The sequence below is a fragment of the Acomys russatus genome, chromosome 30, assembly GCF_903995435.1.
Source record: "Acomys russatus chromosome 30, mAcoRus1.1, whole genome shotgun sequence".
NCBI lineage: Eukaryota > Metazoa > Chordata > Mammalia > Rodentia > Muridae > Acomys > Acomys russatus.
Genome location: NC_067166.1, coordinates 16,892,623 through 16,908,836, shown reverse-complemented (window position 1 = coordinate 16,908,836; position 16,214 = coordinate 16,892,623). Strand labels below are relative to the sequence as shown.

General features: G+C 44.4%; 1 protein-coding gene across 1 annotated transcript in view; it reads left to right on the top strand.

Moving 5' to 3' along the window:
* Iqgap2 (IQ motif containing GTPase activating protein 2) overlaps nucleotides 1–16,214 on the top strand; it is a 282,578-nt gene that overhangs the window by 130,036 nt on the left and 136,328 nt on the right. Inside the window, exons 3-4 of the mRNA XM_051172543.1 lie at nucleotides 3,040–3,196; nucleotides 15,308–15,385. Coding sequence (XP_051028500.1) covers nucleotides 3,040–3,196; nucleotides 15,308–15,385 — 235 coding nt within the window. The remainder of the gene's footprint in view (nucleotides 1–3,039; nucleotides 3,197–15,307; nucleotides 15,386–16,214) is intronic.

The window sequence follows — 16,214 nt, the reverse complement described above, 5'->3', positions numbered from 1 at the left end:
ATACCCCCTCTGCACCCCAATTACCAAGTTGTTACAAAGCACTTATATATTGTTATATGAAAAACAGTCTTTTTCAGGGTAATTATTTGAAAACATAATTGGTTGAAAGCAGATTGTATTTTGGTGTGAAGTAGCTTGATGCTCTAATTAGTTTGTCTAAGTTAGGAATGTGGTGGGGCTGTAGTTTGATGCGGAATGTCCCACAGAGGTCCACGCACAAAGGGTCTGTCCCCAGGGTAGGTCCGTTGATTGGAAAGTGCTGTACGCCTGTATTGGGGAGGGGTGGGGGGGTTATTGTATGTGGAGCGTGGCATTGTGGGATACCAGCCCCTTGATTTCCCTGTTGTGTTTCCTGTCCGTGAACTGAACACCTTGTTTTGCCATTTACTCTCTGACAGTGCTATCTGCTCCCATTACAAATTGATCTCTCCAGTCTTGGACTGAAATCCCCAAAACTGAGCTAGAATAAACCTTTTCTCTCTGTGCATTGTATACCCCTCCCCTTTCTGTTTTGGAGGCAGGATCTGGCTAGATGGCCCAGGCTGGCCTTGACCTCTCTATCCTTCTGTCACATCCTCCAAAAGGGCTGGGATGACAGACAGTCACCCCCGGACCCAGGCTTTTCTCTTTATAAGATGCTTACATACTGTGCTTTGCTATAGTGATGGAAAGCCAGTTTGACTAGCATGCTTGGCCTTGTACAGTGGCTCTTAATACAACCAATTTTTTTTTTTAAATATCACCAATTTCGTCTTTTCTTTCCCTTTTTTTCCCCCTCCAAGTCTATCATCTTGGTTCTGGTTTATGAGGCAAGGTTCATGCACAATAAACATGTCCCACTCACGTTATATATGATGTATGTATGTATGTATGTATGTATGTATGTATGTATGTGGAAAGCGAAGCCATCGTTGTCCTGTTCTTTACCTCTTCCCTGCGCGTCTAGTTTTACTGGCCCCTGAGGTACTAGAACAGAGAGGGTCGCTATCATGTAGGTCCGTCGGCCACCCTTTTAACAGAGAACAGAAGAGCCCTGCCAGACGGCGGAGGCCATAGAGCCTGTCGTGGCGTTCATTCTCCCAAAATATTGGACTTTCTTTTGATCCCCTTCGGAAGCCTTCCTTAAACCGTTTCCTGCCTCCCCCCCGCCCCCAATTTCCCAGTTCCCTCCTTCTCACCCAGTCCCTCAGCAGTGTCTCTGAGGCATCTATTATACAGATTAATTGGTTATAATTGCCGCTGTCAACATATCACGCCTCTTCTGTGAAGCTGCCAGGAGCTCCCAGCTTCCTACGGCAACAGATGTCATCGCTTCTCATGCCCGAGGTCCTGCAGAACCCAGCAAGCTAGATGAGATGCTAGGCTGCCTCATTCTTCTTTCCTCTCGGTGAACCCCAAGGGCCCAGAGGCTTCTCTGGGCTTTCCCCGTGAGTCAGCCATGCTCCGTTTATGCTTAGGGCTTGTCCAGTGCACAGCTGCACACTTTTCTCTCTGTCTGCTGACATAGGCCAAGTCCAGGTCTTTATCTCATCCTTAAATTCACCTTGATTACTTCGGAGATAGCCCCATCCTGCCCTTTACCCATCCTACACTTCTTTTCTTTTCCTTTTTTCTTTTTTGTTTTGTTTTGTCTTGTTTTTCGAGACAGGGTTTCTCTGTGTAGTCTTGGCTGTCCTGGACTCGCTTTGGAGACCAGGCTGGCCTCGAACTCACAGCGATCCGCCTGCCTCTGCCTCCCTGGTGCTCTTGGTTTTCCTTGATATTGCATTGCATTCTCAAGAATATATATAATTATATACCTGTATGCTTATATATATTACATGTTTAATATGTATATGTTCATATTTTGAAATGTTGCAGGCCTCAGCCCACACTAGACAATGAATTATAATTTTTGTTCTTTAAACAAGGGGCTTTTTAAACTCATATTTTCTTATATAGTGTATTTTTATGTGCCTAATAACCAGCCAGAAATTACATCTTATTAGGAGTTTGCTGAGCTTTTCAAAGTTGTTTTCAAGAGCTACAGGCAGAGCAGAAGTGTCTAGCATTGGCACTTTTGGTCAAGTCAGATGTTAGAGCCACGGCACAGGGCTTCACTGTTTCCCACATGTTAAGGGGAGCCGAGGCTGATGTGTCCATAACCTCCAGGAACCTGCCTGCCTGTGGAGATCCGGGCCTCACACCGACAGCTGGGTTTGTGTGCTGGTAGATGTCTTGGTGACGGGGGCAGGGGGGGGGGGGGGCTACTTCTTTCTGAGAACGATAAGTCTTAGCAGATATAACTCAGGAAGGGGCTTGGAAGGAGCATCCACCTCATGCTTAGGATTTTCGACACACAGTATGAACCATGAGCCAGCTTGGCCTCTCGCCCACTGTGCGTCCTCAGGCCAGCAATGACCTTGGTGCTCTGTTTTCTTAAGTACTGGCACAGTGCCCTGAGATTGAATCTGATCTTTAAAGAAATGTTTTCAGAACCCAGTCGGTACTGTATACTCCCCCTCAAAAGTGGGTATGTTTAATGTGTTCCTGTGTGTTCTTTGAGCAATCCGAGCCATTTCGCTGAATTTCCCGTGGCCCTGAGTTTCCTGGCAGCCACTGTGCACCGAGTCATCTGCATTGAGTGTAGTGCATTAGATGGCCCCACCGGCGAGGCACAGCTTCTATAGGAACTGCCCAGCTCAGAAGCCTGAAGTCATTTCCCTTTAATGTCAACAGGACTAATTCCACCCTTACAAAATGGTTTGGCCTTCCCCCACCCCACCCCCTCTGGCACTGACAGGAATTGGCAGAGGTTCAGGCAAAGGTGAAGTTGACAGGCTGTGGCACACAGTGAGCTCTGTGCCTCTAAACTAAACCCTCTCTGTTCACCTTGTGTCCTGAATCCTTGCTCCACCCAGAAATCCCACACTTCCAGAAAGATGTTTGAGGCCTGTTTTCTTCCACAGGACCTCCAAGCCCACAGCACGGGCTCTGTGTGTCTCCCTTTATGGACTGTTCCCTGCCTGGATTCACATCACTGTTTTGTGATCTTTTCAGATGGATGGAAGTCTGCTTAGTTGAAGAGTTGCCACCCACCACTGAACTGGAAGAAGGGCTCCGGAACGGGGTCTACCTGGCCAAGTTAGCCAAGTTCTTTGCCCCCAAAATGGTTTCAGAGAAGAAGATCTATGACGTGGAGCAGACGCGTTATAAGGTAACCAGCTAAACGCGAACGTTTGCTACATCCTTTCCTCTTCCCTTTCAACTCCTACTGTTTCTGTAAGGATTTGGGGTGGGGGCATCACCGGTCCTTGGAACCTGTGAACAGTCCTTCTTGAGGCTGAGGGCGCTTTAAGAAAGAATGTATTCTATTCACAGGCTAAGACTGATAGGCCTCTGTTTGGGGGTTCCCAAAGCCTCCCCGTTGTTCCTTCATGGAGGTCCTTTGTGGCTTTCTTAAGAGTTGATGACTATAAAAGTGAGAGTGCACTGTGCTTACTTTTTACCACTAGTACAGTTTACGGGCCCTCCAACACTCCTGAAGGAGTAAAATATTCAGAATAAACTCCTCCATGAGGGTTAATAGGAAGGGGTTGCTGGAAGAGATGCGTTTTCTTCAGTGGTGTAACCATTGGTAAATTATTTAAGTAGCACCCCATCCGCACTCCTGCAAGTCGCCCTAACTAGATACATGGGGTCAGAGGCCAAAAATAAACCCGTTTTTAGGCTGCTCCCCTCCAGACAGCTTCTCCAGGAACTGCCCAGCTCATAAGCCTGGAAGACTTGATAAACGTGCAAATAGAAGGAATGGTTGAGAAGAGGAGTGAGATCAACTGCAGTGGGAGGGGGCAAGAGGTGGTAATCGGGGTGAATATAACCAAATTAGATCACATACGTGTATGAAAATGTCATTTAAAAAAAAAACCCCTTAGTGTATATTTAATGTAAGCTAATAAAATATGGTTGTTTAAAAAAGTTTCATAAAATAGATATTCTTTAACCTGTGGGCCTGAAGAATTAGGGCAATGTAGCTTAAATGATATTGAAAGGCCAGATAGGAACATTTTTCTGTTTGGTGTTTAAGACCCCCCCCCCCAAAAGAGGGGGGGCAGCACTAACCTTTTTGGATGTAAGTGGTTTTAAGAATTCTTTCATGACTGACTTGGGAAGGATCAGAAAATAAATATGGCTGCTGTCTTCAGGGGTGGGGGGAAATAGTAGCAATGGATGAAAACATTCTTATTTACACGTGGTATGAGTGGAGTTAGGGAGACAAAAATCATAGTAAATACCAATCTTATATTAAAAGGTAATCTTGTTCTTTCAGAGAGATTGTAAGATTTCCAGATAAAATGTCTTTTTTTTTTTTTTTTTTTTTTTTTTTTTTTTTTTTTACGGTCACTGGGGGAAAGAGGATAGATGGTGTAAAAACTGGCTCTGAAGGTGCAAGTGCGGAAGCTGGCTTGATAGAGAATAGGAGTTCATTCCACTATCCTGTCTCCTTTGTGCTTGAGCTTTCCCCTGAAAAGTGAAAGGGGAAACTGCAGACACCAGGCTGAATGGCTCTTTCTACGTTAAGGATGTGTCTGCAGGAGCCAATTTAGAACGTGTGGTGGTCTATTATAGAAAATGCCGTAGCTTGTCTGCGATAAATCAAGGGTTCAAGACTCCTTGGTAACTTGATCTTCCCCACCAATACACACACACACACACACACACACACACACACACTTCCTTTCTGTGTGTATGGTATGCATACATGTCTCTGTTTGTGTGTGTACAGGTGTATATGGGGATACATGCACGTGTGTGTTGAAGCCTCAGTGGCTCGCCACTTTATCTAGGCCGAGGCTCTCACTGAGCACAGAGGTCACCTACCCTGACTAGTCCAGCTGGGTGGCTTGCCCCAGGAATCCCCTGATGTTCTTCCTCTCCAGTATGGGGATTACAAGCATGCTACACCTCTTTGGTGTTTATGGTTCTGGGGATGCAGGCTCTGGTCCTGATGCTGACACAAGTGCTTCATCCATTAAGTCCTCCCAGCTCAAATGTGACTCTTTATTCTCTTAGGAAGTTTACATTTTTGTTGTTGTTTTCTGGTGCTGGGGTTCCAAGTCAGGCCCTCACATATACTAGGCGAGTACTCAGACCATTAAGGTGCACCCCAAGACCATTTAGAGTTGCCTGCCCCTTCCTCCTCCCTTTAATTTTAGCTTTATTAGAGACAGATTCCTTGGCTTTGTGAATTGCTAGGCAAGCCCTCTTAACACTGAGGCGGATCCCCAGCCCCACACTTAATTCATCATACTGATATTTTGTCTGAAATTCTTAAACATTATTTCTCTTACAATAGCAAGGGAAATATTAATATGGCTAAAAATAGAATAAATGGAAAATATATTTTATATAAAATTAATTTCTTTTTAGGCACAAATACCAATTTACTATATCCCTTCATGCTTGTTATCTTATTATATTTTCTGTATCATTTAAATGGACTTTTAAAAGGTTAAATTAGGTAGGATAATTGTTATTCTAACATGCATTCTTGAATGTACAGATTGGATTCAGATCAATATTTGAATAGCTTCTAACTCACAGTAGACAGAGTTCTGTGGCAAATTTGGGGTCCATCTTCATTGATTAGATCAGGGGTTCTCAACCTTCCCAATGCTGTGACCCTTTAACACACTTCCTCCTACTGGGGTGACCCACAACCATAAAACTATTTTTGTAACTACTTCATAACTGTAATTTTCCTACTGTTATGAATCATAATATAAATATCTGATATGGAGGATGTCTGATACACAGCCCCTGTGAAAGGGTTATCCAACCCCCACAGAGTGAGAAACACTGGCTCAGACAGGCAGGCAATCTAGCACAGGTTCAAGTCTGGAATGCTGTTAGAACAAGTGTTTATAATAATATATATAATAATATTTTATTAATAATATTAATATTATATAATATAGTATTAATAATATTAATATTATATCATATAATATTATATTAAGAATAATATATAATAAATAAGGACATTTGGGTTCCTGACAGGCTATTAAAATAGCAAATTACCTGTGTTTGTTTTATATATATATATATATATATATATATTTTATTTTATTTTTTTTTTTTAAGAATCAGAAGAAACTTATCCCCTCCCCCATCCTTAAGATGAACCTGCATCCACATTTTAGACATCATTGTCAAGTGGCTGTTATCAAGGTCAAAGTCTGTTAGTGACTCAGTACCATGTGATTGGACTAAGGGTCAGTTCTCCCTGAAGGGGAAAGTGAAGAGGTTACCTTTGGCTTTGTGAATAGTGAGACTCAAGTTTAGAGACAGCCCCCTCCTCCCCACCCCCACCCCCACCACTCCCCCGGGGATGGGAACCCTGGAGCAGACTCTTTTTTTCCCCCTGGCACATCACCAATCTTGATATTGGGCATCTGCTTCCACATCAGCTCTGGACCCCTATGTCCTCATGGGGATTTAATCAGACACCTTCTCTAGGCATTAGGGAGCCCACTGTCAGGATGAACGACGACTTCTTGGAATGGGGACGGGCCTCTTGCTAGGAAACAGTATTTACAAGGGCCCAGACAGAGGATGGCACTGTGAGAAGTATCCTAAAAGAGATGTGCTCTCAAGGCCTAGCCCCAGCCCCAGCAACCCCTTGGAAGACACAGAGGTGCAGAAATGATGCTGAGCAAGGAGCAGGAGGAGGAAGCTATTGCCAGCTGTGGGATGTGGGTGCCTCTGTGCCACTGAGTTACTGGGAAACATGGGATGTGTGAGAATTACCTTCGGTGGAATCTCCGGAGAGCAGGTTTTTCATGATAGGAGCCCTTAGTAGTTTTCCGTGTAATCATAAAATTCCACATCGGAGTCTCTTTGATTTTTGATACAGTAGCAAAAAGAGATAGGCCTTCCTGAGTAGACAACACAACTTCCTGTTCTTGAGTCCTTTGAGGCAAGAGCACACTGTTCGGTCTCTTCAAGGACCCCTAAATTGTAAGGTGACAGTGGGGATGCTTAAACATTAAGGATGCCCCCTAATATGGGCATGGCACTTCAGTGTGCCATCTGGGAAACCTTGACCTCAGAAAACACAGGCTGTCACTGCATCTGTAAAACAACCCTCCTGTTAGACACAGCAAACCAAGGAAGGTCATGTCCTTGACCCCTGAAGGACACAGTGTTTAGTAGCCCTCCACTTCCCAGGCTTCTTTGAATAGAACCCTGGTGCCTCGTTGATTTAGGGTTAGAAGGATGTCCTGGGTACTACTTATGAGCCTTCCAGGCATGAGCACTCCATTTGTAGGGAACGCCATCCTCCATACTAGGACACGTGACCACGCTATACATGCTGCACAGGACCTGTTAGTGTCTCCCTTGGACACTCCACAGTATATTGTAAAATTCTCGTAAGGTCTGGCAGCATGACTCAGTGGGTAAAGGTACTTGCTGCCAAGCCTGATGAACCAAGTTTGATCCTTGGTGGAATCAGGTGGATTCCTGGTGGAAAGAAAGGACTGGCCACTGCAAATTGTCCTCTGACCTCCATACAACTGCGAGGGCATGTGCTGCAGGTACACACACACACTTAAATAAATATAAAATAATGTTTTAAAGATTGTTCTGTTCACAATAAATAGTGCAGCAGCTAGCCCATGGTAGGGGCTTGGTAAATAGGCAAAGGACTACATGACAGCTTCAAGGAAGCCAGAAGCCTTCATTGTGTGTGTTGTGTGTGTGTGTGTGTGTGTGTGTGTGTGTGTGTGTTCTTAACTTGTGTATTAGCTACTTTTCTATTGCTGTGATAACACACCATAACGTTGGCAACGTAATAGAAGAAACAGCTGCTTAGGGTTCCAGAGGTGAAGGTCCATGATTGCACAGTAGAGACGTGGTGACAAGCGGTAGGCATGGCGGCAGGAACAGGAAGCGGGGAGCACACATAGTGAGGGTCAAGCACAAAGCAGAAAGAACAAACTAGAAGTACCAAGGCATCTTACTCTCAAAGCCCACCCCCAGCAACATACTTTCTCCAATGCCTTAAGCTTCCCAAATAGTGCAGTGCCACCAGCGGGGGCCAGGCGTTCCCAGGCCTGAGCCTATGGGGGCCAGGCGTTCCCAGGCCTGAGCCTATGGGGGCCAGGCGTTCCCAGGCCTGAGCCTATGGGGAGACATTTCTTATTTGAACCACTGCATCCTGCTCCCTGCCCTGCCCCGTCTCGTAGCCATATCACAGTGCAAAATGCATTTATTTAACTTCAAAAGTACCCGTAGTCTTTCGCACACTCTGCACCGTTTCAGAATCACTCCTGAGACTCAAGGCGATGTCTCCCTGTCACCCCCTCTAAGGTCAACCAGCAGGTTACATACTTCTAGCATACAGTGGCACAGAACACACACTGTCATCCCAAAATGGAAGAATGAAGCCATAGAAAAGAAACACTGAACCAAAGCAAGACCAAAACCCAGCAAGACAAACACCAAATGATTTCCAACGCCCTAGGTCCCTTGATCCACGCGGCACCTGCGCTACTCACATCATGCACCCTTCCTTTGGGCTTATTCTGCCCCCTTTGTACAGCTTTCCTTGGCAGATGTCCCGCAACTCTGCCATCTCCAACATCCTGGGGCCTCCACTATAACCCAGACTTCATTTCTCCAGCTTTCTGCAATGGCCTCTTGGGGCCCTCATTCAGCTACTCCCTAGCCACGTGCTTCCTGGCCTCAGTAGCGCTCTGAAACTACAGAGGAAGAAACCACAGCCCCTCCACTCCTGCATCCTTTATGCCTCTACGACCAGCATCATTGGAATGACACTGCCAAGTGCAGCTGTCAGCTTGGGATGGGCCTCATCCTCCCCTTGGACCACCTAAGCATTAGAGCATAAACATCAGAGCTTCTATTCAGCTGCTTTCTAAGAGCAGGAAACACCTTGGGCTGTTTTCAGAAGCTGAGAGCTTAGCTAGATGCAGTCTTGCCTCGAGAGTACCTCTCCCTATGCCTCTCTCCTTGCTGGTGAAAATCTGATCTGTTTCAGCACAAGCCTTGCCTGTACCAAGTTTCCTTGTACTCTCTCTTCAAACCATGCATTCTATATTTCATTCTGCCCTGGTTTTTTTTTTTTTTTTTCCACTACAGACCTGCCTGAATGATTTATGATAACCACACCACAGATCTGATATTATATTGTCTTGGAATTGCCTCAGTTGAAGAAAGCAGTCCCACTACTTTTTAATTTAGTCTCAGACAAGTTCGTAGGGCACGGGCAGAACACAGCTAGATTCTCTGCCAAAATATCACAGGAATGCCTTGCCTTGCTTAGAGTTACTATTGCTGTGATAAAAACATCATGACCAAAAGCAACTTGGAGGGAAGAGGATTCGTTCCAGCTTGCAAATCTCAGGCCTCAGTCCATCCACCATTAAAGGCAGCCAGGGCAGAAACTCAAGGCAGGAACCTAGAGGTAGGAGCTGAGGCAGAGGTCATGGAGGGTGCAGCTTCCTGGCTTGCTCTTCATGGCTTGCCCAGCCTACTATCTTAGAGCTCCCAGGACCACCAGCCTGTTCAGGAATAGCACCAGCAACAGTGAGCCGGTCCCTGTCAAAACAGTCATCAATCAAGAATACACAACAGGGTTTCCCTCGGGCCAGTCTGATGGGAACAGTTTCTTAGTTGAGATTCCCTCTTAGAGAATGACTCTTGCCTCTGTCAACTTGACCTAAGAACTAGCCAGCATAGGCCTCTCGCCCAGTTGCTGTTAAAATCCTTGCTTCCCTCTGGAATCTCTTGAGCCAGGCCTCTACCGTCCTTTTTGCTTTCAGCACTGTCTTACCGGTTCCTACTAGGACAACCTGTTAAGCCGTACGTGAAGCACTAGTCCTCTTTTCTAGTCTAGTTCCAAAGCCTTCCACATTCCTCCAAAAAACTACATGGTCAGGTCCTTCATGGCAACAACTTGCTATCAGGGCCCAACATTTTAGCTGCTATTCTGTTGCTGTGAAAAAAAAAAAAAAAAAAAAACAGCATCACTGAGGCTACTTATATAGAAGAGTGAGTTTATTTTGGTGTGCGGTTCTGGAGGCATAACAGTCTATGCTGTTAGAGACATGGCAACAAGCGTTAGGCATGGCAGCAAGAACAGGAAGCTGAAGGCATAGATCCTGAGCGCCAAGGGTGACGCAGAGAAAACAAACTAGAAATAGCAATGCATTCTACTCTCAAAGCCCACTCCCAGGGGCAAACTTCCTTCAGCAAGGCCACACCATCTAAACCTCCCAAACAGTGCTACCAACAGGTGACCAGGTATTCAAATGCCTGAGCCTGTCGGGGGAGGGGGTCATTTCTTTCTTTTTGTTTTTGGTTTTTTGTTTTGTTTTGTTTTGTTTTTCAAGACATTGTTTCTCTGTGTACCCCTGATTGTCCTGGACTCTGTAGACCAGGCTGCCTTCAAAGTCATAGAGATCCTCCTGTGTCTGCCTCCTGAGTGCTGGGATTAAAGATGTGCACGACCACGCCCGGCGTGGGGGACATTTCTTACTCAACCCACTACCCCATGACACTCAGTGTGCCTAGAGCCTGACCTCTGAGGACCTACTGTGAGACCGCCTGATGAGTGTCTGCACAAACTGAACTCATAGCTGAGTTGAGGACCATCTCTCGGTTTTCTGAGGAGCTTCACCTATAGAAGAGGCATGTGTTGTACTAAGGTTTGAGAGCCATTGCTCTAAAAGATAATCATTGGCGTGAAAATTATAACGTAGGAAAAGAAGGGGAAGCTGGTCTACGAGAGAAGCACCTTCAGGCCAATACCCCTATTTGGAACTCTAGACGCTCAAATGGTCTCCAGTCTGGAACTGAGTGTCCGCCATAGTCAAAGGGTTTCGGACCTCAAAGCGTTTTGGTTTTAGATTTTTGGACTAGATCTGCTATGCAAATATTCCAAGATCTGGAAAACTTTGAAGTCAGAACACTTCCCATGCCAAGGACATCTGAAAAGGGCCCTTCAGTCTGTATGGAGGAGAGCTCGTTTCTATACCACACTTACCAGCCCCTGCCCTGTGCCGAGCACTGTTCTCGGGGATGATAGCAGAGCAGCTCTGCTGTCGACGGTGCCCGCGTCTGGGTATGCTCTCAGTATGCAGCTGTGACTTGCGACCAGCCTGTACAGAAGCCATGACAGCCAGCATTGACAGGACAGTGAGTAGGAGCTAAGTTCCTTCATTGGAAGGTTCACTCCGAGATTAGAAAGAACGAGAAGAAAGCTCTTTGTCTTGGTTATTTTTCTTGTCCCTGCCACAGAATACCTTTTAGAGAGTAACCTAAGGAGGGCTTTGTTCGCGCTCACAGTTGAGGGTGCTGTCGGGAGGTCATGGTGGCAGAATCACGGGATGGCAGGTAACACAGGGTCAGCAGTAAGGAGGGACAAAAGGGACAATTCTGTGGTGCTCGGCTGGCTTCCTCCTTTTTATTCGGCCCAAGCCCCTCAGCCAAAGGATGATATTTTAGGGTTGGTCTTTCCATCTTGACTGACCCAGTGTGGAAACTCACAGATACCCAGAGCTTTGTCTCCTTGGTGATTCTGGGGTTAACTATCGCATCCTCCATGCATGGTTAGGGAGGAGTGTCAGGTAAACATTTTGAGAAAGAACCCAGTAAAAGAAAGTTTGGCTACCAGTGCAAAGCTGAATAGTTGGCACGTGTTCACTGAAGGCCAGACTTGTTCTTAGCCACTGTGAGGAGCAGAATGAACCGAATCTGGACATGGAATCAGGGCCTCTACAAAGAGCCTGTTGTACTTAAACAACTTCCTTAGATATGATAATCTACCCCAACAAAAAGCAATTTGGGGGAGGAAGGGTTTGTTTTAATTCACAATTCCAGGTTATAGTCTGTCATAGCAGGCAAGCCAAGGTGCCCGGGAACTTAAGACAGCTAGTCCCATCACAGTCAAGAACAGAAGGAAACACAGAAAGGAAATACAGAAGGAAAAACAAGCATGCCAGCTATTCAGCTGACCTTCCCCAGGCTCTAGGACACAAGCCCAGGGAATGGCGCTGCCCACAGTGGGCTGGGTTTCCCCACATCTACTAACCTAATCAAAGCAGCCCCCAGAAGACTTGCCCATGGGTCAAACTAATATAATCTAGGTAGGTAATCTAGATAATCTCTCACTGCAACTCTTGTACTAGGTGATTAAAGACTGCCATGAATTGACAAAGCAAACCATCACAGAGCCCTAACTCTGAGTTTGTTACATTGAACATGAATGGCATTGGTGTATCTTACACACTTGTCTCCACAGTTTTCTCATCTAGAGAATAAACATTGTGGGATAATTGTTACAGTTCTGGACTAACTTGAAGATCCGAAACACTCTGATCCTAATACACAGGATGTTAGGTCCAAGGAAGACTTGTAGAATTTCTCATTTACGAAATTGAAACAGGATGAATTTCATTCATTTACTGACAGTGAAACAGGTCAGTGATAGAAAGTGAGCACACACCTATAGTATGAAATTAGGAAAAAAAATATATTATTTCATGTGAAATGTAAGCACATTAGCTGGACAGGAGCATCTATGGATCAATATGTCCATAACCACATCATTTCATCTCAGATTAATATATAGAACTGATTTTTTTTAAAGATGGAAAAGAACTACAATGGATGAGATTATTTTGAGCCCATTTAGAAAACCAATTTTCATACTAGTTAAAGCAAGTCCATAGACTGAGATGGTTACTGCTGTAATCCACTCACAGACGCATAGTTTTTAAACAGGTGGAATGGACCTCCGGGTTCTGAAGTCAGTGTTTCTCAGATGTTTGAGATAGGGAACTGAAATCTGTGAGGTTTCTGTAAAATACCCACCCTTGCAATCAGTCCCCCTATATGAAGCAGAGACCTTTTCCTGACCTTACAGGTGAAACTTCTGACTAGCATGGCGTGTCCTGCTGGTAATGGCAGACACCCTGCATTTTCAGTTACACTTTGCAGCTAAGGACTTTCTCTTTCTTTCTCCTGTGATCTCCCCAGCTCAGAACAGTATTTTAAGGCTGAGGATGGAAGGCACAGCTGGATTTTCTGAGATTATTTACTTAACAAGACCACTAAAGAGAGATGATGGGTTGCTTTTTTTTTCATTACATGATTTGAGAATGATGAAGCCCAAACCACTGTTGACTCCAGAACTCAATTTCAAGCTAGCAAAAGTCATTTAATTAACTCAGTGGAACAGGAAAAGAGATGGACACTCAAGACACCCCGGGAAGGAGAAGGGACAGTCTCTGCAAAGAGCAGGGCTTCTGCTGGGTGATTCTAACATGGACTTAGGAACATACAGATTGGTTTTCTTTTGGGTGTTATCAGGAAGTGGCATCAGCTTAGAGCCTTGGTCAGTTTTACATAGACGGTAGAAGACTTCCTGGGAACTGGATCGTCATTTACAAACCAGATTGCATCACATGCCAGTCGTATTCCATGAAGGCACTTACCATGTCATGTAGGAGAACAGTTAAGTTGTGTGCAGGTGGCCCTCATCTCTGTCTCAGTCTCAGGCAACAGTTCAGCGTGTCTGTTCTCCCATGGTCTCAGCTCGCTCTTGCCTAAAGCCTGCTGGAATCCTGCGCACATGTGTGCTGTGTTAAGAGCAAACACTATGGCCTGACCATCAGCTAAAGACTCTTTCTATGGTTTCTCACCCTTTCCTATCTAATTTATTGTCTTTCTTTCCCCTGTTCCAGACTCTTTCTACTCCCAGCTATTTTATAACACCTAACTGACCTCTTCCTTCTGAAAAATAAGCAATCATTAGGCTCCATGGTCTCCAGCAACCCCAGCGGGGTGGGGGTGGGGGGAGTGAGGGGCATGGGCAGCAGTGTGAGCACTCATAAGGATTTAGAGACCTCATCATGGATCCCAGCTCTGTCTTAGAGCCCCTTAACTTTAGACAAATCGTTTCATCTTTTTTGACCTGGCTTTCCCCATATTTAAAAAGGAAGGAGGACTAGCAATGATGCTGGTTAGGAATCACTTACATAAAGTACTTGAAGCATATTGTGTAATCACAAATAGTGGTCCTTACTGAACATTCATTGAATACGAATCCACTTATGTTGTGTAGATGCTAACAGCAATGAAAACACCTTTGAGTTGGGAAACCATTCAGTTTTGGAAGCTCACAGAAGGCAACATGCACCAGCCTTGTTGAGTGTGATTGACTATCATTGGGTGTTAATTATATGATGAAGCTTGCTATAGTTATTTTTTTTTTTTTTTTGCGTACTCATTTCAAATGACTGTGAAATGGATAGCATTCTCTTATGTTAAATGAAAAATGCAAGATGGTTTAAGGTTCCTTGTGGCTCGTTCCTTGATATAATTTCAGAAAGTGGCACTCTGATAAGGACTGTAAAGAAAAAATTGAAAGACACACAGAGAGACTGTGTTTTTACTATATAGAAAAAGGTCATATGGCATTTCTGCTGAATAGTTACTTCTTGTACAAAGCCAGGATCAATATTAAGATGTGAATAATGTACACTAAAATTAGCTCTGAATTATAGAATGGTTTGTATGTTCCTCTTTATACCATCCGGGTTTCCTGTGAAGATAGACGTTCATGATCAAAACAGACACACACACACACACACACACACACACACACACACACACACACACATACACACACGGCATTTAGCTTGCTAAAAAATCCTGTGTGGGGCTGGGACATGGTGGCGCATGCCTGTAATTCAAGCATTCAGGAGGCAGAGGCTTGAGAAGTGTGACAAGTTCGAAGCCAACCTAGGCTATATAACAAGTTTTAGGCTTTCCAGAGCAACATAGCAAGACCTAAGCTTAAAGAAAGAAAGAAAGAAAAAAAAAAAAAAGAAAAAGATAATAGTAATAATAACAACAACAACTTAAAATAAAAGCCCCATCTAGTTTAACTGAAATTGATAGACTTCTCAGCCATAATTACCAAGATCTTGATGCCATGTTAGCATGAACTTGTGTGTACATTTTCACAAAACATCCCAAGGTGTATGGTAGACATTACGTGGTCTTTGAAATTCAAGTTAAGAATTACCTCGAAATACAAACTGTAGAGCCTACTGTAGCCCACCACAGATACCGAGGATGTCGCTGAAATACCATCTGGTCTTTCCATTGTGTCTGGATTTGTTTTCTAAGGGCATCAGTGACTGTTCTTGGAGAAGCACAATTGAATATTGCAAATGACTCACTTTTTCTGTGACTGCTTATTCCCTTTTTTTTTTCCCCCATTCTCCTGTCATTTTAGAAATCTGGCCTTCATTTTCGACACACAGATAACACCGTGCAGTGGTTAAGAGCTATGGAGGCCATTGGGCTACCCAAGGTAAGCTTTCGCATAGCATGGGGAAGACAAAAAGTTGGTACAAGGCAATCACCATACTTGGAAAACTGATTTGCCAGCCTGAGTCGTGTCTCTGCAGGCTTGAGAATATGGAAAGGCCTACGCAAAGACACGTGTGGCAGGAGTTCATGACGAACTAGGGGCATACCGCTACAAAGCAGACAAGTGAAAGTGTGTCTAAGTTAAACAGGGTTAGAACTGGATTTAGTTGATGGTTAATGTAAGGTAATCAGCTCCTTTTTTTGTATATTTTCTGTAAATTATTGTAACTTAATTTTTAAAAATTTATTTTATGTATCTGTGCACATGTGCCTCTCTTGACTTCGCTGAATATTCCAGGCTAGCTGGCCTGGGGACACCCAGACACTTCTCCTCTCTCCACTCCCCATCTCACTGTCAGAATGCTGAAGTTACAGATGCACTCCTCTTCATCTGGCCTGTCATGTGGTTTCTGGGGGTTAAACTCCAGTAATCGGGCTCGCATATTAGTGTTTTTACCTCCTGAGCCATCTCCCTGGCCCGTATATTTATTTTCATAATAGTTTTTATAAAGCCTGCTATCACTTTAAATTTGAAAGGTTAGAAGCTTATAGCTGTTACTCCTAAAATAGACCTACCAAATAAAAAATTCAATCAGTAAGCATTCAGCACTTGGTAAATTCAAAGAGAGAAGAAATAGGCAGATGGGGGAAATGAGGAAATTACCCTTGACGGGAAATTGTAGGACTACTTTTATTTCAAAAGGATTATAGATCACGGGAACTTTCGAAAATAGTATGTCTCTGTGTGTGGGTCGTTCAGCTTCCCTCAG